Below are 21,344 nucleotides of genomic sequence, written 5' to 3' on the forward strand. Positions count from 1 at the left end.
AACCCTGGGCGCCCTCCCAAGGCTATGGTCAACATGCTCCTAGAAGACAGCGGCGCGGGTAATGTAGATGAACTGAACACACTGATGAGGGAGAGGGAGAAGTGGAGAGTCCGTCATCGTGCCTGACACCGGCCCCCTTGGCCTGAGTCAATGTAGTAGTAGTAGTAGTATTGGTGTAGGGGTTAGTATTCAATATTGGTGTAGGGATTAGTATAGCGTATTGGTGTAGGGGTTATTATGTAGTATTGGGGTAGGGATTAGTATTCTGTATAGGTGTAGAGGTTAATATCCAGAATTGGTGTAGGGGTTAGTATACTGTATTGGTGTAAGGTTAGTATAGTGTATTGGTGTAGGGGTTATTATGCAGTATTGGGGTAGGGATTAGTATTCTGTATAGGTGTAGAGGTTAATATCCAGAATTGGTGTAGGGGTTGGCACCCAGTATTGGTGTAGGGGTTAGTATACTGTATTGGTGTAGGGGTTAGTATCCAGTACTGGTGTAAGGTTAGTATAGTGTGTTGGTGTAGGGGTTAGTATCCAGTATTGGTGTAAGGTTAGTATAGTGTATTGGTGTAGGGGTTAGTATACTACAGGGTTTTTCAGCTGGGGTTCTGCAGAACCCTAGGGTTCTTTGAGAAGTCCATAAAACCATAAGACTATAAGGTATAGGAGCAGAATTAGGCTATTCAGCCCATCGAGTCTGCTCCATCATTCCATCATGGCTGATCCCAGATCTCACTGAACTCCATACACTTGCCTTCTTGCCATATCGTTTGATGCCCTGACCGATCAGGAAACAATCAACTTCCTCCTTAAATATACTCACAGTCTTAGCTTCCACCTCAGTCTATGGTAGAGCATTCCACAGACTTAGTACTAAAAAAAATTCCTCCTTACCTCTGTTCTAAAGGGTCGCTCCTCAACTTTGGTGCTGTGCTCTCTAGTTCTGGATACCCCATCATAGGAAACATCCTCTTCACATCCACCCCATTAAGTCCTTTCAACATTCGGTAGGTTTCAGTGAGATCCCCCCACATTCTTCTAAATTCCAATGAGCACTGGCCCATAACTGCCAAACCTATTCACCTTGAAATGAATGCCAACATTGCATTATCCTTATTTACCATGGACTCAACCTGTAAATTAACCTTCTGGAAATTTTGCATGAGGACTCCTAAGCCCTCTGCACCTTTGATGTTTGAACCTTCTCCCCATAGTCCGCACTATTGCTGCTTTTAACAAAATGCTTTATCATACATTTCACTACATTGTATTCCATCTGCCACATTTTTTGCCCATTCTTCCAATTTGTCTAAGTCCTGCTGCAATCGCATTGCTTCCTCAGCACAACCTACCCCTCCACCTATCTTCGTATCATCCACAAGCCTTACCACAAAGCCATCAATTCCGTCGTTTAAGTCATTGATAAAGACAAACAATATGGGAAGTAATGGTCCCTATACTGACCCCTGAGGAACACCACTAGTCATTGGCAGCCAACCAGAAAAGGCCCCCTTTATTACCATTTTCTGCCTCCTCCCTGTCAACCATTCCTCTATCCATGCCAGTATCTTTCCTGTAACGCCATAGGATTTTATCCTGTTAAGCAGCCTCTTGTGTGGCACCTTATCAAACTCCTGAAAATCTCGGTAAATGACACCCACTGCCTCTTCTTTGTCCACCCTGCTTGTTGATTACTCAAAGAACTCACAGATTTGTCAGGCAAGATTTCCCTTTATAAAAACCATGGTGACTTTGACTTATTTTATCATTAGTCTCCAAGCACCTTGAAACCTCATCCTTAATGATAGACGCCGACACTTTCCCAAGGTTAGGCTAACTGGCCTATAATTTCCTTTCTTTTGCCTTCCTCCCTTTGTTCTGGGTTCTGCGAGAGATCATGATTATAAATAAACATTGCTTTTTGAACTTCACGCAATGTGTTGTGCTAGCGCTCGCAGTGCTGGGCACTGACCGAGCAGCCCCGTTAGCAGTCTCATTAGAGATCTCTCAGCCCAGTATAGCAGTGTGCAGTAGACCCAGTTTATTTGGTTGAGCCCATTCTCAGTTTTTGACGTGAGATAGGAGAGGCCAGTGATAATTGGCAGGGCGCTGTATTGCATAGGGCGAGGATGGATGCTGATCATTGGTGAGTGCTGTATCGCACAGAGGGGAGGATGGTAGGTTGAAAATTGGTGAGTGCTGTATTGCACAGAGGGGAGGATGGTAGGCTGATAATTGGTGAGTGCTGTATTGTACGGAGGGGAGGATGGATGCTGATAATTGGTGAGTGTTGTATTGCACGGAGGGGAGGATGCTAGGCTGATAATTGGTGAGTGCTGTATTGCACAGAGGGGAGGATGGTAGGCTGATAATTGGTGAGTGCTGTATTGCACGGAGGGGAGGATGGTTTGCTGATAATTCGTGAGCGCTGTATTGTACGGAGGGGAGGACGGTAGGCTGATCATTGGTGAGTGCTGTATTGCACGGAGGGGAGGATGTAAGACTGATAATTGGTGAGTGCTGTATTGCACGGAGGGAGGACGGTACGTTGAAAATTGGTAAGTGCTGTATTGCACGGAGGGGAGGATGGTAGGCTGATAATTGGTGAGTGCTGTATTGTACGGAGGGGAGGATGGATGCTGATCATTGGTGAGTGTTGTATTGCACGGAGGGGAGGATGGTAGGCTGATAATTGGTGAGTGCTGTATTGCACAGAGGGGAGGACAGTAGGCTGATAATTGGTGAGTGCTGTATTGCACGGAGGGGAGGATGGTAGGCTGATAATTGGTGAGTGCTGTATTGCACGGAGGGGAGGATGGTTTGCTGATAATTCATGAGTGCTGTATTGTACGGAGGGGAGGACGGTAGGCTGATCATTGGTGAGTGCTGTATTGCACGGAGGGGAGGATGGTAGGCTGATAATTGATGAGTGCTGTATTGCACGGAGGGGAGGATGGTAGGCTGATAATTGGTGAGTGCTCTATTGCACGGAGGGGAGGACGGTAGGTTGATCATTGGTGAGTGCTGTATTGCACGAAGGGGAGGATGGTAGGCTGATAATTGATGAGTGCTGTATTGCACGGAGGGGAGGATGGTTTGCTGATAATTGATGAGTGCTGTATTGCACGGAGGGGAGGACGGTTTGCTGATAATTGATGAGTGCTGTATTGCACGGAGGGGAGGATGGTTTGCTGATAATTGATGAGTGCTGTATTGCACGGAGGGGAGGACGGTAGGTTGATCATTGGTGAGTGCTGTATTGCACGGAGGGGAGGATGGTTTGCTGATAATTGATGAGTGCTGTATTGCACGGAGGGGAGGAGGGTTTGCTGATAATTGATGAGTGCTGTATTGCACGGAGGGGAGGATGGTTTGCTGATAATTGATGAGTGCTGTATTGCACGGAGGGGAGGACGGTTTGCTGATAATTGATGAGTGCTGTATTGCACGGAGGGGAGGATGGTTTGCTGATAATTGATGAGTGCTGTATTGCACGGAGGGGAGGACGGTTTGCTGATAATTGGTGAGTGCTGTATTGCACGGAGAGGAGGATGGTTTGTTGATAATTGGTGAGTGCTGTATTGCACGGGGGGAGGATGGTAGGCTGATAATTGGTGAGTGCTGTATTGTACGGAGGGGAGGACGGTAGGCTGATAATTGGTGAGTGCTGTATTGCACGGAGGGGAGGATGGTTTGTTGATAATTGGTGAGTGCTGTATTGCACAGAGGGGAGGATGGTTTGCTGATAATTGGTGAGTGCTGTATTGCACGGAGGGGAGGATGGTTTGCTGATAATTGGTGAGTGCTGTATTGCACGGAGGGAGGACGGTAGGTTGAAAATTGGTGAGTGCTGTATTGCACGGAGGGGAGGATGGTAGGCTGATAATTGGTGAGTGCTGTATTGTACAGAGGGGAGGATGGTAGGCTGATAATTGGTGAGTGTTGTATTGTACGGAGGGGGGGACGGTAGGCTGATAATTGGTGAGTGTTGTATTGCACGGAGGGGAGGATGGTAGGCTGATAATTGGTGAGTGTTGTATTGCACGGAGGGGAGGACGGTAGGCTGATAATTGGTGAGTGCTGTATTGCACAGAGGGGAGGACGGTAGGCTGATAATTGGTGAGTGCTGTATTTCACGGAGGGGAGGATGGTAGGCTGATAATTGGTGAGTGCTGTATTGCACGGAGGGGAGGGTGGTTTGCTGATAATTGGTGAGAGCTGTATTGCACGGAGGGGAGGATGGTAGGCTGTTAATTGGTGAGAGCTGTATTGCACGGAGGGAGGACAGTAGGCTGATAATTGGTGAGAGCTGTATTGCACGGAGGGGAGGATGGTAGGCTGATAATTGGTGAGTGCTGTATTGCACAGAGGGGAGGACAGTAGGCTGGTGAGATGCATGATATGCCTTTTCTGAGCGTTAAATGGACTTGCCCATTTTTATATGTTATTACCCCTGTGTTATACAGACGTGTCTGATGGTCCAGTGTGGAAATTCATGAATTACAATCTTCTGAGTCATTTCACTGCACAAGTGCAACAACGGACATAAAAAGTCCATCTTTATAATTGAAGCTACTTATCAATGGGTTTTACATGGACCGGCAATCCAAGCTATCCTATTCCATCGTACAAACAACTTACAAATGTAGCAATGGCTCCAGCAAAATTGAAAAGTCACTTAGCTACAAACTAGAGTCATATGGCATGCAAAAGTGCAGATTGTCGTAAAAGGCTATTGGAAAGTTTTTGTTAATTAAGTCACAGTGATTAAAAAGACCCAGGGGGCAAGTTATTTAGTAGCAGAATTTATTACCCAGAAAAGGAAGAGTCACACAGTTGGTAAGAACCTAATAAGGCTGCTATGTAAAATTATAGTGGGTATAATGCTAGGACGAGATGCAGTACGAGAAGTTGAAAAGGTTTCATTCCCAATGATGAAGATGGTTGTTTCTTCACTTGCGTAGATCAGGAGGGAAGACGAATTCACAGGAGCGACAGCACGATTGTAGGTGACTGTGGAGGCCAGTTCTGGATCTGCAGATTCTGGAACGGTAGGGACACGGGAACAGCTGGGATTCAGGTGCTTGGGTAGTGGGATCCTTCCTGTGTCTCCTCATTTCTTCAGCACTCACTCTTCTGGATTCCTCAGAATTCTTGGCTGCTCCATGGATCAGCGTTCTCCAGCGGTCTCAGTCACAATCCAGTTGCGTCACTTGTTGACATCAATATTTGTCTGAGAGAGCTGTTGCTTAAATTGGTCTTTGCACCTCTTGTGCGGGGCACCATGATCTCCCTTGCCCTGAGAGAGTTCTCTGTAGAGTACTGTTTTCAGAAACCTGGAGTTGTCCATGCAAGATATGTGGCCTGGCCAGCAGAGCAAAGTGGCTTCAGTGCTTGGAAGCTGAACCTTCTCCAGGACCCCATTGTTGGAGACACGATCCTGCCAGCTGATATCCATGACGGAGCAGAGGCAGTGCTGATGGAAGCTCTCGAGCACCAGAGTTTTTCGCAGTACAAGACCCAGGCTTCAGAGCTGTATAGTAGTGTTGTGACAACAGCAGCCCTGTACACCTGGAATTTTTTGGATGGACGCAGCTGGTGGTTCTTCCACACACGTTTCTGGAGGCACCCAAAGGCACCGCTGATTCTGGTGAGTTGATTGTCAATGTCCCCTACTACCATAGCATCGTTGGAGATGACGCTGCCCAGATGGGTGAACTGCACAATCGTGGTGAGAGGGTGGTTGTTAATGGTGATCCAAGGTGGGTTGTAAGTGGCATGAGGAGGCTTTTGATGGAGGATTATTGTTTTCTTCAGACTGACCGTTAACACAAAAGCCCTTGCAGCCGTGGTGAACTGAGTGACTGCAGCCTGTAGCACATCCCCTGGGTGAGATGAGCACAGTTGTCCTCATACAGTAGCTCAAGAACGAGTCTTGTATGGTTTTTGTTCAGGTGAGAAGGCAGCCACTCTCAAACAGTACAACAAATCGATGTACTGATGACCTGTCACATGATGCTGAAGAGGTTTTATGTAATGATCTGAAAAACAACAGCTCCTCTATCCAGGTTGATGAGTCAACAGATTTCACCAATTAATATCATGTTGTAGCATTTGTAACATTTGTAAATGATGGTGACATTCAAGGAAACGTTTTCTATTGCAAAGAGCTGCCCAAAACAAGCAAAGGCCAAGATATATTTCATGTTTTGTCTTCATACCTGGAAGCAAAAGGTCTGTCTTGGAGGGACTGTGTTGGCATCTGTACTGACGGTGCCCCATCAATGGCTGGCTCCGTGAGAGATTTTGTTTCTCTTGTAAAAAAAAATCCTGACATTGCCACAACACACTGCTTTCTTCACAGAGAGTGTTGATGTCAAAAACTCTTGGAGATGACTCGAGAGTGTTCAAAAGAAACTTTGTGAAAACCTGGACAAAGAGCACACCAATCTCCTATTCCAGTTCCAGAGAGAAATCCAGCAGCTTAGCAGGGGAGAGTTCTCAGCAGCATCTTTGAGCTGAAAGGTGAATTGCAGGAGTACTTTTAAGAAAATAGTGGGCCAGATTTTGCTGAGTGCTTTGGAGGTGAAGGATGGCTAACCTACTTAGCAGACATCTTTCATCACATGAACCAGTTGAACAAGTCTCTACAAGGCTCTGGAGAAAATGTTTTGACTTCAAGTGACAAAATTCTTGTATTTAAAAGGAAATAACCTTTGGGAAAAAACATGTTGCAAAAGGAAATCTTGAAATGTTTCCCCTGTTGCTTGGGATTGAGAATGAGGAAGGATCGAAAAGTCTCGAGTCTTATTGAAAACCACCTGGAAGAACTGCAGAACAAAATTGAACAGTATTTTTCCTCCCTTTCAACACAAGTGTATGACTGGGTGAGGGACCCTTTCTCTGAATCTTCTGCTCAACCTGAGAACTTGACTTTGAGAGAAGAGGAAGAACTTTGGGAATTGCAGTCTGATCGTACACTCAAGATAAGATTTACGGACCTGCCCCTGGACAAGTTCTGGATTTCTGTGAAAGAAGAGTATCCTGCCATTTATAGAAAAGCAATGACCATTTTGCTTCAGTTTTCAACTTCTAAAATGTGTAAGCAAGCTTTTTCTTGTTTAACAAGCATCAAGAGCAAGGACAGAAATTGTCTCATTTCAGATGAAGGGGAACTCTGTGTGTGCTTATCTCAAGTTTGAGCAAGAATTGACTATTTGTGCAGCAAAAAACAAGCACAGGTTTCACATGCTGGGCCTATATTTGAGCCTGATCATGTCACTTAGTAAGAAAATGTTTTTTCAAAGTCTTGTATGAAATTGTGTCTTACGCTATATTTTCATTCAAATTATTTTGGCTTAAGGTTTTTAGTAATTTTACTACTCAACACTGTCAATAAATTTTCATGTTGCAAATAGAATTAATTAAACTCAATTTACCAACTTTATTTATATTAAATCTACCTAGCCTATCTTTAGAAAAAATAAATTCCATTATTCTTAAGCCAATTATTCAACAGAAGTTTATTATGTTTGCCTTATGAGATTTTAAAATTTATGAAAGGGAAAGGAAGAAATTAGTTTCAAGAAAGGGAAGCTAACCTTAACTACTTTTTTTTTAAAAGATAGTTGACTAAAAATTTATTCTCTACTCAAAAGAGCATTGACAATTAATTTTGGGTTAATATATCTACAATTTACAGATCTTGCTAACGTAGTGTGAGCTGTAGGGATAACAATTTTTATGCAGGGGTTCCTTGAGACCTGAAAATTATATCAAAGGTTCCTCCAGGGCAAAAAGGTTGAGAAAGGCTAGTATACTGTATTGGTTTACAGGGGTTAGTTTACAATACTGGCGTACAGGTGTTGGTGTAGGGTTTTATATGCTGTATTGGTGTACAGGGGTTGCTGTAGGGGTTAGTATATGTATTAGTGTACAGGGGTAGGTATACGGTTTGCATACTGTATCGGCATACAGGGGTTAGTGTACAGAGGTTGGTGTAGGGTTTGCATACTGTATTGGTGAACAGCGGTTGGTGTAGGGGTTAGTATGCTGCATTGTTGTACAGGGGTTGGTATACTGTATTGGTGCGGGGTTTAGTATACTGTATTGGTGTACAGGGGCTGGTGTAGGGTTTGGTCTACTGTATTGGTGTATAGAGGTTGGTATACTGTATTGACGTAGCGGTTGGTGTAGGGGGTTAGTATACTGTATTGGTGTACAGTGGTTAGTGTAGGATTTGGTATACTGTATTGGTGAACAGGGGTTAGTATACTGTATTGGTATACTGTATTCATGTAAGAGTTGGTATACTGTATTGGTGCAGGGGTTAGTATATTGTATTTGTATACAGGGGTTGGTGTAGGGTTTGGTATACTGTATTAGTTTACAGGGGCTGGTATAGGGTTTGGTATACTGTATTGGTGTACAGGGGTTGGTGTAGGGTTTGGTATACTGTATTGGTGTACAGGGGCTGGTATAGGGTTTGGTATACTGTATTGGTGTACAGGGGTTGGTGTACAGTTTAGTCTATTGTATTGGTGTACAGTGGTTGGTATGCTGTAGTGATGCAGTGATTAGTATACTCTATTGGTGTACAGATGTTGATATACTGTATTGGTGTATGGGGGTTAGTGTAAGGGGTTGGTATACTGTATTAGTGTACAGTGGTTGGTGTAGGGGTTAGTATGCTGTATTGGTGTACAGTGGTTGGTGTGCTGTTTTGGTGTAGAGTGGTTGGTGTAGGGGTTAATATACTGTATTGGTGTACAGGGGCTGGTGTAGGGGTTGGTATACTGTAGTGGTGTACAGTGGTTGGTATGCTGTATTGGTGTACAGTGTATGCTGTATTGGTGTACAGGGGTTGGTGTAGGGGTTGTTATACTGAATTGGTGTACAGTGGTTGCTATACTGTATTGGTGTACAGTGGTTAGTGTAGGGGTTGGTATACTGTACTGGTGTACAGGGGTTAGTGTAGGGTTTGGTATACTGTATTGGTGTACAGTGGTTGGTATACTGTATTGGTGTAGGGGTTGGTATACTGAATTGGTGTACAGTGGCTAGTATACTTTATTGCTGTACAGTGGATGATGTAGGGGTTGGTATACTGTATTGGTGTACAGGGGTTGGTATACTGAATTGGTGTACAGTGGTTAGTGTAGGGTTTGGTATACTGTATTGGTGTACAGTGGTTGGTATACTGTATTGGTGTACAGGGGTTGGTATACTGAATTGGTGTACAGTGGTTGGTGTAGGGGTTGTTATACTGAATTGGTGTACAGGGGTTGCTATACTGTATTGGTGTAGGGGTTGGTATACTGAATTGGTGTACAGTGGTTGGTATACTGAATTGGTGTGGGGTTGGTATACTGTATCGGTGTACAGGGGTTGGTGTAGGGGTTGGTATACTGAATTGGTGTACAGTGGTTGGTATACTGAATTGGTGTGGGGTTGGTATACTGTATCGGTGTACAGGGGTTGGTGTAGGGGTTGGTATACTGAATTGGTGCACAGTGGTTGGTATACTGAATTGGTGTACAGTGGTTGATATACTGTATTGGTGTACAGGGGTTGGTATACTGTATTGGTGTACATTGGCTGGTATACTGTATTGGTGTACAGGGGTTGGTATACTGTATTGGTGTACATTGGCTGGTATACTGTATTGGTGTACAGGGGTTGGTATACTGTATTGGTGTACAGTGGTTGGTATACTGTATTGGTGTACAGTGGTTAGTGTAGGGGTTGGTATACTGAATTGGTGTACAGTGGTTGCTATACTGTATTGATGTAGGGGTTGGTATACTGAATTTGTGTACAGTGGCTGGTAAACTTTGGTGTATAGTGGTTAGTGTAGGGGTTGGTATACTGTATTGGTGTACAGGGGTTGGTGTTGGGGTTGGTATACTGTATTGTGTACAGTGTTTGGTATGCTGTATTGGTTTACAGGGGTTGGTATGCTGTATTGGTGTACAGTGATTAGTATACTGTATCGGTGTACAGGGGTTGATATACTGTATTGCTGTGCAATGGTTGGTATACTGTATTGGTGTAGGGTTTGGTATACTGTATTGGTGTACAGGGATTGGTATACTGTATTGGTGTACAGGGGTTGGTATACTGAATTGGTGTACAGGGGTTGGTGTAGGGGTTGTTATACTGAATTGGTGTACAGTGGTTGCTATACTGTATTGGTGTAGGGGTTGGTATACTGAATTGGTGTACAGTGGTTAATATACTGTATTGGTGTACAGGGGTTGGTGTAGGGATTGGTATACTGTATTGGTGTACAGGGGTTGGTGTAGGGTTTGGTATACTGTATTGGTGTACAGTGGTTGGTGTGCTGTATTGGTGTATGGGGTTTGGTATGCTGTATTGGTGTACAGGGTTTGGTGTAGGGTTTGGTATGCTGTATTGGTGTACAGGGTTTGGTGTAGGGTTTGGTGTATAGGGGTTGGTGTAGGGTTTGGTATACTGTATTGGTGTACAGTGGTTGGTATACTGTATTGGTGTAGGGTTTGGTATACTGTATTGGTGTACAGTGGTTGGTGTGCTGTATTGGTGTATGGGGTTTGGTATGCTGTATTGGTGTACAGGGTTTGGTGTAGGGTTTGGTATGCTGTATTGGTGTACAGGGGTTGGTGTAGGGTTTGGTATACTGTATTGGTGTACAGTGGTTAATATACTGTATTGGTGTACAGTGGTTGGTATACTGTATTGGTGTACAGGGGTTGGTGTAGGGATTGGTATACTGTATTGGTGTACAGGGGTTGGTGTAGGGTTTGGTATACTGTATTGGTGTACAGTGGTTGGTGTGCTGTATTGGTGTATGGGGTTTGGTATGCTGTATTGGTGTACAGGGTTTGGTGTAGGGTTTGGTATGCTGTATTGGTGTACAGGGGTTGGTGTAGGGTTTGGTATACTGTATTGGTGTACAGTGGCTGGTATACTGTATTGGTGTAGGGGTTGGTATACTGTATTGGTGTACAGTGGTTGGTATGCTGTATTGGTGTACATGGTTTGGTGTAGGGTTTGGTATACTGTATTGGTGTACAGTGGTTGGTGTACTGTATTGGTGTATGGGGTTTGGTATGCTGTATTGGTGTACGGGGTTTGGTATGCTGTATCGGTGTACAGGGTTTGGTGTACAGGGGTTGGTGTAGGGTTTGGTATACTGTATTGGTGTACAGTGGTTGGTATACTGTATTGGTGCAGGGTTTGGTATACTGTATTGGTGTACAGTGGTTGGTGTGCTGTATTGGTGTATGGGGTTTGGTATGCTGTATTGGTGTACAGGGTTTGGTGTAGGGTTTGGTATGCTGTATTGGTGTACAGGGGTTGGTGTAGGGTTTGGTATACTGTATTGGTGTACAGTGGCTGGTATACTGTATTGGTGTAGGGGTTGGTATACTGTATTGGTGTACAGTGGCTGGTATACTGTATTGGTGTAGGGGTTGGTATACTGTATTGGTGTACAGTGGTTGGTGTGCTGTATTGGTGTATGGGGGTTGCAAACCTATGAGACACTGTTGGCCAACCAAGATGGCACACAGCATACAGTGCAACCCCTCAATTCTTAAACCCCACCCATAATAAAAATAACAAAGTTTATCATTACTTGAATCCCTGATGTTGGAATGTACCTGATGCAGACATGGTATACACATCACCATTTGGATTAAACGGTACAGTCAGTTGTCATTGGATTTGCTCTGCTTAATTTTGACTTTTGTCATTGTGAGTATATATTGGATATTCAATGATAATAAGCATAAGCATAAAAGCTGCATGTTGTTTCACACCTCAATTAACATTTAACAGTGATGAACTTGGTCCTGCCTAATTATAGGAATCGACTTACCGATTAAGTCATTGCTACAGTATGTGCACAGCTTTCAAACTAACCAAATTTAAGTCAGATATAAAATATTTGTCATTGTTAATGCAGCAACAGAAATCTCACTGAGAGTAATGTGTGCTTATTTTCTTTTCCCTGATCTTTTATTAATATGCACCAAAACTTATAATTTCACTTTCACAGTTCTTATGTTATTTATGAGGTGTATTTCAATAATATTGAGAAATTATGATACTTTTCAATTTATTTTCAAAAGATTAATATTAATAACTTTTCAACAGGTTTTCTATAATCCTTTGCTTATTTCAATCTGTGTCTGTTATACTTTTATTAATAGTAAAACACTGACTACACGTAAACAACCGACAAGATTCATCCTTTTCCTTAAAAAGTCCATAATTATTGTTACAATTCATTAATAAGATCATAAAACGATATGACGGTGAAGCAGAATTAGGCCATCTGGCCCATTATGTCTTCTCTGCTATTCCATCATGGCTGATTTATTAGTCCTCTCAATCAAATTCTCCGGCATTCTCCCCATAACATTTGACACCTTTACTGATCAGAACATATCAGCTTCTGCTTTTAATACACCCAATGACTTGGCCTGCACAGCTGTCTGTGGCAATGAATTCCATAGATTCATTACCCTCTGGCTAAAGAAATTCCTCTTCATCTCTGTTCTGAAGAGATGTCCTTCTATTCTGAGGATCTGTCCTCTGGTCCGACACTCTCCCACAATAGGAAACATCCTCTCTTTCGAGGCCTTTCAATATTCAATAGATCCCCCCCTCATTCTTCCAAACTCTGGTGAATAATTGCCAAGAGCCATCAAACATATGTCAACCCTTTCATTCCCAGGATCATTCGCCTGAACCTCCTCTGGACCCTCACCAGTGTTTTTTTTAAATAAGGAGCCCAAAACTGCTCCTTGGCCAAATGCAGTCTGACCAATGCCTTATAAAGCCTTAGCATTATGTCCTTGCTTTTATATTGTAGTCCTCAGAATGACTGCTAACACTGCATTTACCTTCCTCACCATCAACACAACCTGCAAGTTAATCTCCAAAATCCAAAATCACAAAGACTCCAAAATCCCCTGACCTCTGATTTTTCAATTCTCTCATCATTTAGAAAATAGTCTATGCCTTATTTCTTCTACCGAAGTGCATGACGACATACTTCCCTATACTATATTGCATCTGCCAATTCTTTGCCCATTCTCCTAATCTGTCTAATTCCTCTGCAGACTCCCTACTTCCTCAACACCACCTGTTCCTCCATCTATCTTTATATCGTCTGCAAGCTTGGCTACAGAGGCATCAATTTTGTCATCCAAATCATTGACATATAACGTGAGAGGAAGTGGTCCCAACATCAACCCCTGTGGAACACCATTAGTCACAGGTCAGCAGCCAGAAAAGGCTCCCTTTATTGCCACTCTTTGCCTCCTGCAAGTCCCCCAATATTCTACCCAAGCTGGTATCTTTCCTGTAATAGCACGGGCTCTTAGCTTGTTCAGCAGCTTCATGTGTAGCATTTGTCAAAGGCCTTCTGAAAATCCAAGTACACAACATCCACCAACTCCCCTTTGTCTCTCCTTAAAAATTCCCAACAGATTTGTCAGGCAAGCTTTCCTCTTTAGGAAACTATGCCCCTATCGGCCTTTTTAATTGAATGCCTCTCAGTACACTGAAACCTTATCCCTAATAAAGGAATCAAACATTCTAGCAATACTGAAGCCAGACTAATTGGACTATAATGTCTCTCTTTTGCCTGTCTCCATGCTCAAAGAATGGAGTAGCATTTGCAATTTTCTAGTCCTCTGAAACTATTCCAGAAAGATCACTACTCATGCCTCCATAATCTCTTCCAGAACCCTTGGATGTAGTCCATCTGGTCCATGTAACTTATTTACCTTCAGACTTTTCATTTTACCAAGCAATTTTCCTTGGTAGTAGCAACTGAACTCTTTTCTGACTGAATTTCTGGTATATTACTACACTACAATCAAACCTCAAAAAGGCATGTGAGGGATTTTCTTAGAGGATTATTGTCACTTTGAGGCCACACTCTCAAAAAGGTTCTCTACTCCTGTCGGTTTGGATTGGGGCATTACTGACTAACAGAAAACAGAGCGTAGGCATTAACAGTATTTTTTTTTGGTTGGCAAGATGTATTGAATGGTGCACCATAGTATTTGTTGCTGATAATCCAACTGTCAAGCGCCTGTTGAAATGCCTTGAATTAAGGCTTGTTTGCTAAATTTCCTGATGACACACATAGTTATGCAAGTTATGTTGTGAAGAGGATGTAAGGAGGCTTTATGGGACTATGCGAGTGGGACTGTTTTCTTATGAGGAATGTTTGTAGAGGGTAGGCTTGTATTTGTAGAAGTTTACAAGAATGAGGGGTCTTCACTGAAATATATAAAATCAGGAGAAGTCTTGACAGGTTAGATGTGGAGAGGATGTTTCCTGTTGTGGGAGAATTTGGGAATAGTGGGCCCTGTTTGAATATAAGGCTTCATCCATTTAAGACAGATAAGGTGAAATATTTTTCAATGTGACTGTGGAGTTTTTGGAACTGCTTTCCTGAAAAGCCGGTAGAAGCTCTATATGAGGTAGAGATAGAGATATTCTTGATAAGAAAGGGATGAAACTTACTAGAGATGTGTTGGAACATGGAGATGAGGTTTTCAAATCAAATCAAATCACGATCTTACTTAACGGCAGAGCAGGCTTGAGGATCCAAGCAAATTACCACTCGTTGTGTATGCTAATGTATTCATAAAACAGCAAGCACCCTGAGTCGGCTAAGTTCACGCTTCTGAAGCTGAAGTTTAATTTATCATTGTTCTGCGTCATTTGCTGCCTGCCCTGCAGATACATTTTTAAATTCTTAAAACTATTGCTTTCTATACCTCTTATGAATTTAAAATGCTATTAATGCTGCCAGCTTTTTCAATAAAACAGAATCTGCACTGATTCTGCTTAGGAACCAAAGAGGTTAATTTTTCACTGTCGGAATGTGCTCCCTCTCCTTGTAAATGCCAATGGTGTATGCATTTATTTTCCTGTTGAATCAGGAGTCAGAGTAAGGAAGTCACCTTGAATTTTGCAAAATGCTAATCAAGTTAGTCACAGTGCTCGATGTTCTTGTGAGTTATTCTACTTCAGCATTCTTCAATATTCTCCCTTACCCTTTACTCATATTGTCTCATATCCAAACATTGCTATTGCATTATGTTTAATTCGTGTGTACATTTTGAAAATGGTTACACGGGTGGTGGAGAGAATCAATGTTTAGGGTGGTGGATGGTGAACCAGGAGTTGGTTTGCGTGGTCTTGGATTGTGCTGAGCATCTTGAGAGTTATTGGAGTTGTACTTATCAAAGTAGGCAGAGGTGTTTATCAGGTTCCCGACTTGCCTGGCGGATCATCGCAAGGCTTTGGGGTGTCAGGAGCTGAGTTATTTGCCACTGGGTGACCAGTCCCTGAACTCTCCTTGTGCCAAATTTATACAGCTGGATCAGTTGTGTTTCTGGTCAAGGATGCTAAAGGTGCAGGACCTGCAAATAGCAATGCCATTGAATGTCAAGGATAGGGATTAAACTCTCTCACGTTCAAAACCTGGGCCTTTATACCTCTCTGCAACTAGATCCTCAACTTCCTCATCAGTGTGGATCGGAAGTAACATCTCCTCCTCGCCGACAATCAACACTGGCGCACCTCGGGGATGTGTGCTTAGCCCACTGCTCTATTCTCTAGACCCATGAGCGCGTGGCTAGGCACAGCTCGAACTCCATCTGTAGATATGCTGATGACACAACTTGTTGGCAGAATTTCAGATGGATACAAGTGAGATCTGGTTGAGGAATGCCAGAACAACAACCTTGCACTCGAAGTCAGTAAGGCCGATTTCCCCACCACACAGCCCTCTGTTTTTCTACACTCCATGTACCTATCTAAGAATCTCTTCAAAGAACCTATTGTATCCACTTCCACCACCTTTGCAGTGTACACGTACCCACCACCTTTTGTGTGAAAAACTTACCTCTGACATCCCCTCTGTACCTACTTCCAAGCACCTTAAGTCTATGCCCCCTCATGTTAGCCATTTTAGCCCTGGGAAAAAGCCTCTGGCTATCCACGCGATCAATGCCCCTCATCATCTTATATTGATGCAATTACAGAAGGATCACATTAAGCAATAGCTAACCGCCTCATCATACCTTTAAAATATCATGTAAATCAGTACAAGTTAGATAATAATGAAACAGAAATACTAAATGAGTAGCAAGTGAAATTTTAATGAAGTATTATACTGTACAGGCACAGGTAAAATAAAGGGTACAGGTAAATTAGATTAGATTAGATTATGAGGACACTCAGTCCTCGTTTATTGTCATTTAGAAATGCATGCATTAAAAAATGATACAATGTTCCTCCAGAATGATATCACAGAAACACAGGGCAAACCAAGACTAAAACTGACAAAACCACATAATTATAACATATAGTTACAACAGTGCAAAGCAATACCATAATTTGATAAAGAGCAGACCATGGGCACGGTAAAAAAAAGTCTCAAAGTCCCGATAGCCTCATCATCCCACGCAGGTGGTAGAAGGGAGAAACTCTCCCTGCCATGAACCTCCAAGCGCCGCAAAGTTGCCGATGCCGCACCATTGGAAACACCTGACTGCAGCGGACTCTGAGTCCGTCCGAAAACTTCGAGCCTCCGACCAGCCCCTCAGACACAGCCTCTCCGAGCACCATCTCTGCCGAACGCTTCGACCCTGCCCTGGCCGCCCAGCAACAAGCAAAGCCCAGGACTCGGGGCCTTCCCCTCCGGAGATTCTGGATCACACAGTAGCAGCAGTAGCGAAGCAGGCATTTCAGAAGTTTCACAGATGTCCCTCTGTGTTCTCACGTCCGTCTCCATCAAATCAGGATTGTGCACGACACCCTACTTGACAAATAACAGACATCACCACCGCAGTGGCCGCTGCGAGCTGTGTTGCGTCGCCATCTTCTCCTCCTGCCAGAATGTACAGGAATTAACTTATACAGAACAGTTGTGCACTTCCGCTTCTAGAGTGAGACATTTAATATACCGTCAGTCAAAGTTACATGTCTGTAAGGGTCAGGTTGTCAGGATCATCAACATCTTCATCTTGAAAAATGAGTGAAGCATCAGGAGCTGGTGCTGAAACTGGCACAACAGATTTCTTCGAAAACTGTTGATGTTGGTGGCAGCACATCTGGGTGAGCAGAAGCAGAAGTCGGAGAAAGGAGGTCTTCTAGACGCCACATTTCACGCGACTGCCAGGCGGCCGGGGATTCGGCACTGGGCTCTTCCCTCTTCACTCGCAGTTACTGAGGGAATTCTCGTTAGTTTCTTTTCCTCCGCTTAGTAATACGCTTAAATTCCGTGGGTTACCACGTCTGATCTGAGGTCACAGGCAGAAGAGAACGGAGCATTGGCTGGGCGACACTGGGGGGGCATTGCGTGACTGCCGGCAGGCGGGTGAGAAGGTGGACTGACCCAGCACGCGCCAGCTCCCCTGCCGCTGGCGGGTGAGACGGCTGGGTACCAGGCAACCGCGCCTCACGCAAATGATATTAATAAATGCAGGAAAACAAGCAGGAATCGCCTGTCTGTGCTTACAAGAGCGTGCCAACACGTGAACAGATTTAGCACAGCCAAAGCAATGCGCAGCAGATTGGTACGGTGGCTCGGGAAATTTGAAATTACACTTGTGCAGAAAATTTGAAATCAGTGCCAGATTACCGAAGGAACCGGATTACAGGTAGTCGGATTAGTGAAGGTCGACCTGTACAAGGAAGGCATAACAGTGGCTATATTTCATTCGGAGAATTAGTAAGTCACTAAAGACTCTAGCAAATTTCTGCAGATGTACTATGGAGAGCATTCTAACTGGTTGCACGTAGAGGGGTATGGAGGAACCACTGCACAGGATCAGGAAAAGCTGCAGAAAGTTGTAAATTCAGCTAGCTCATGGGCACTAGCATCAAGGACATCTTCAAAAGGTGATGCCTCGGAAAGGCTGCAATCATCATCTCCCTGACCCAGGACATTTCCTCTTCTCATTGCTACCATCAGTACAGGAGCCTGAAGGAACACACTCAACTTCTTAGGCACAGCTTCTCCCCTTCTGCCATCAGATTTCTGAGTGGACAATGAACCCATGAACACTATCCCACTATTCCTTTTATGTTCTGTTCTCCTTTTGCACTAGTGATCTTATCGTAATTTGTAGCTTTTTTATTACGATGTATTGCAATGTACTGCCGCCACACAACAATGGATTTCACGAGATATGAAACCTGATTCAGATCCCATGTTGGAGATGGTAAGGGAAACTGGATGCTGTCCGGCCTGCTGAGTTCTTCCAGCATTTTGTGTGTTGCTTGGATTTCCAGCATCTGCAGATTTTCTCTTGCTCCTGATAAATCCTGGTAGCAACTATCGGGCAGAACTTTAACAATTTCTATCAGGGCTAATAACAAAGGCAAGTTCAGGTCCGACTGGAGTGTATTTTTCCTCCTTCTCTGTATGAGACAGAGTGAACGAAGATGCACCGACTCTAAAACTGTTCGTAGCAAAAGTTGATTGGCGAGTGAACTATAGGAAATAAAAGGGAAAATATTTTTCTGTATGAAGAAGGTAGAATTGGCTAAAATATTATATTTTTGTTGTCAAATAGGAAGTAGATAAAGATTTGGAGAAGAAAAGAATGCAGAGTTGAGAATGAAGAAGTGGGAAGAGAAGGAATGAATGGCTTTTGAATGGTCCCTCTCCTTTACTGGCTCCATTTTTCTGCTGTCTTTTTGGAGGTTTTTCTCAGAGTCTTCAAAACCCAGCAAGCTTATTTTCAGCATTTGCACATCTTGCATGAGACAAAGAACATTAATTGCAATAGTAGTACTAAATCCATAGCAAAGGCAGAAAATTTGTTAAACTTCAGTAAGCTTTGCTGGTTTTATCCAATAAATTACTGATTAAAATGTCAATAACTATGCTTGGCATCTCCTTTAATGTTTTAGTTTGTTCAGTTGTGAATTGCTTCTGTGAGGTGGAACTGACAGAAATCTGTTCCCTGCACAGGTTGGGAGATGGAAAAATGGCCTGATAAGGATGAAATATCCAGTGTGGCCAAGATACACGGCATTCCAGGAGCCTGTTCTCGACAGTGATCATCTAACTGTTGCCACGTTAGAGGAGAGACCCTTTGTGATTGTTGAGGAAGTGGATTCTGAAAATGGCGCATGTGTGCGGAACACAGTTCCCTGCAGGAAGCAAGTGAACCTCAGTGACAGGTAATGACCATACCTGGGGAGGCATCTAAGCTAGCATCCTCATCCTCTCCGTCAGCTGGAAATCTGGTTTATCCAGCTCTCCTATAAAATCAAAGATGATTAGAACAAGGCGGGCCTCATTTGATGTGTGGCTTATTTTTTGAACATTATGTAATTGCCTTCTATTGAATCTGTTTCCACTTCATTCATTCTGAGAAAAGGATTTCCACATGTCAATGCTGATGCCCTTACCAGTAGTTTATATCTGTGGTTTGAGATTATCAAAGCTTCTCTCTCTTAATTAATCTAAAACTGGCATGACTTTTAACAACATCTGTCAAATCATCTCAACTATCTCTGCTCTGGAGCAATCTAGCTTCTCCAGTCTGTCCATGTAACTAATTCCTATTGATGGCACCAAGCTCATAAGTCTTATCTGTACCATTGCTAAAGCCGCCTTTTCCTTTCTCATACTGGCAAATTGAACACATTACCACAATTGTCGTGAAAATAAACTCAGCAAGATGGTATGAAACAAAAATAGGAATGTTGGAAGAACTCAACCAGTGAAGTAGCATCTCTGGATTGGCTTCTGCTCTGGAAGGTGAGATCAGATGGGATCCAGGGGGAGCCAGCTGTCTGGGTACAAACGTGGCTTGGTGGAAGGAGTTAGAGAGTGGTACTCACATAGTAAGCTCATCCGGAAGGTGAGATCACATGGGACCCAGGGTGGTCTGTACAATATTACAGGGTGTAGTGAAGGGTTTTTCAGCTTTGGGGTCTGTGACCACCAGTGTGCCACAGGGAAAGGAGACTGAAGGGTAACTTTTTTACATAGAGGGTGGTGGTATATGAAATAAGCAGGCAGGGAGAGTGGCAGGTGTGGGTACAATTACAGTGTTTAAATATATCTGGACAGGTACATAGAAAGCAACCTGGGCAAAAGGTGGCAAATGCAACTAGCTCAGCAAAACAGCTTGGACAACATGGATGAATCAGGCCTAGGGCCGACTTCCTTGCTGTACAACTCTATGTTGTGTGTGATTGGTAGGAGAAATAGATGGCTTCCTTGCCAAGTGCGCAGATGATACACAGATTGGTGGAGGGACAGGTAGGCTGCAGAAGGACTTGAACACATTAGGAGAATGGGCAAGAAAGTGGCAAATGAAATACAATGTTGGAAAATGCATGGTCATGCACATTGGGAGAAGAAATAAATGTGCAAACGTTTTCTAAATTGGGAGAAAATCCAAAAATCTGAGACGCAAAAGACTTGGGAGTCCTTGTGCCAAAAACCCTAAAGGTTAACTTGCAGGTTGAATCAGTGGTGAGGAAGGCAAATGCAATGTTAGCATTCTTCTCAAGGGGTCTAGAATACAAGAGCAGGGCTGTGATGCTGAGGCTTTATAAGGCACAGGTGAGGCCTCACCTTGAGTAGTGTGAACCGTTTTGGGTTCCTCATCTAAGAAAAGATGTGCTGGCATTGGAGGGGGCTTAGAGAACTTTCACAAGGATGATTCCGGGAATGAAAGGGGTATCATACAGGTACATTTGATAGCTCTGGGTCTGCACTCGCTGGAATTTAGAAGTATGAGGGGGGATCTCATTGAAACCTTTCAAATGTTGAAAGACCTAGAGAGAGTAGATGTGGAAGGAATGTTTCCCATGGTGAGGGAGTCCAGGACAAGAGGGCACAGCCTCAAGATAGAGGGGCATCAATTTAAAACAGAGATGCGGAGAAATTTCTTCAGCCAACGGGTGATGAATTTGTGGGATTTGTTGCCAAGGCAGCTGTGGAGGTCAGGTTGTTGGGGGTATTTAATGCAGAGCTTGATAGGTTCTTGATTGGACACAGCAACTAAGGTTACGAGGATTGGGGCTTAGGAGGGGTGAAAACAATTCGGTCATGATTGAATGGTGGAGCAGACTCGATGGACCAAAATGACTTAATTCTGCACCTATGCCTAATGGTCTCATGGAATCAAAAAAACGACTATTATCATGGAGATATATTGCATATGAATGGAATCCAGGTGAACTTACACATGAATTACATTAAAAAATTACAAGCTGCTGTTACAGTGAGGGAAGGGTAGGGCAATAAGTGGTGCAGGTATCAAGAATAGGGTGAAGTGATGAACATTTAAACTCTACCA

At 43.5% G+C, this 21,344-nt stretch overlaps 1 protein-coding gene across 1 annotated transcript in view; it reads left to right on the forward strand.

The window, feature by feature from the left end:
• LOC134336574 (glutamate receptor ionotropic, NMDA 2C-like) overlaps window positions 1–21,344 on the forward strand; it is a 118,949-nt gene that overhangs the window by 31,842 nt on the left and 65,763 nt on the right. Inside the window, exon 5 of the mRNA XM_063030860.1 lies at window positions 18,998–19,209. Coding sequence (XP_062886930.1) covers window positions 18,998–19,209 — 212 coding nt within the window. The remainder of the gene's footprint in view (window positions 1–18,997; window positions 19,210–21,344) is intronic.

The sequence above is a fragment of the Mobula hypostoma genome, chromosome 22 (assembly GCF_963921235.1).
Source record: "Mobula hypostoma chromosome 22, sMobHyp1.1, whole genome shotgun sequence".
Taxonomy (NCBI): domain Eukaryota; kingdom Metazoa; phylum Chordata; class Chondrichthyes; order Myliobatiformes; family Myliobatidae; genus Mobula; species Mobula hypostoma.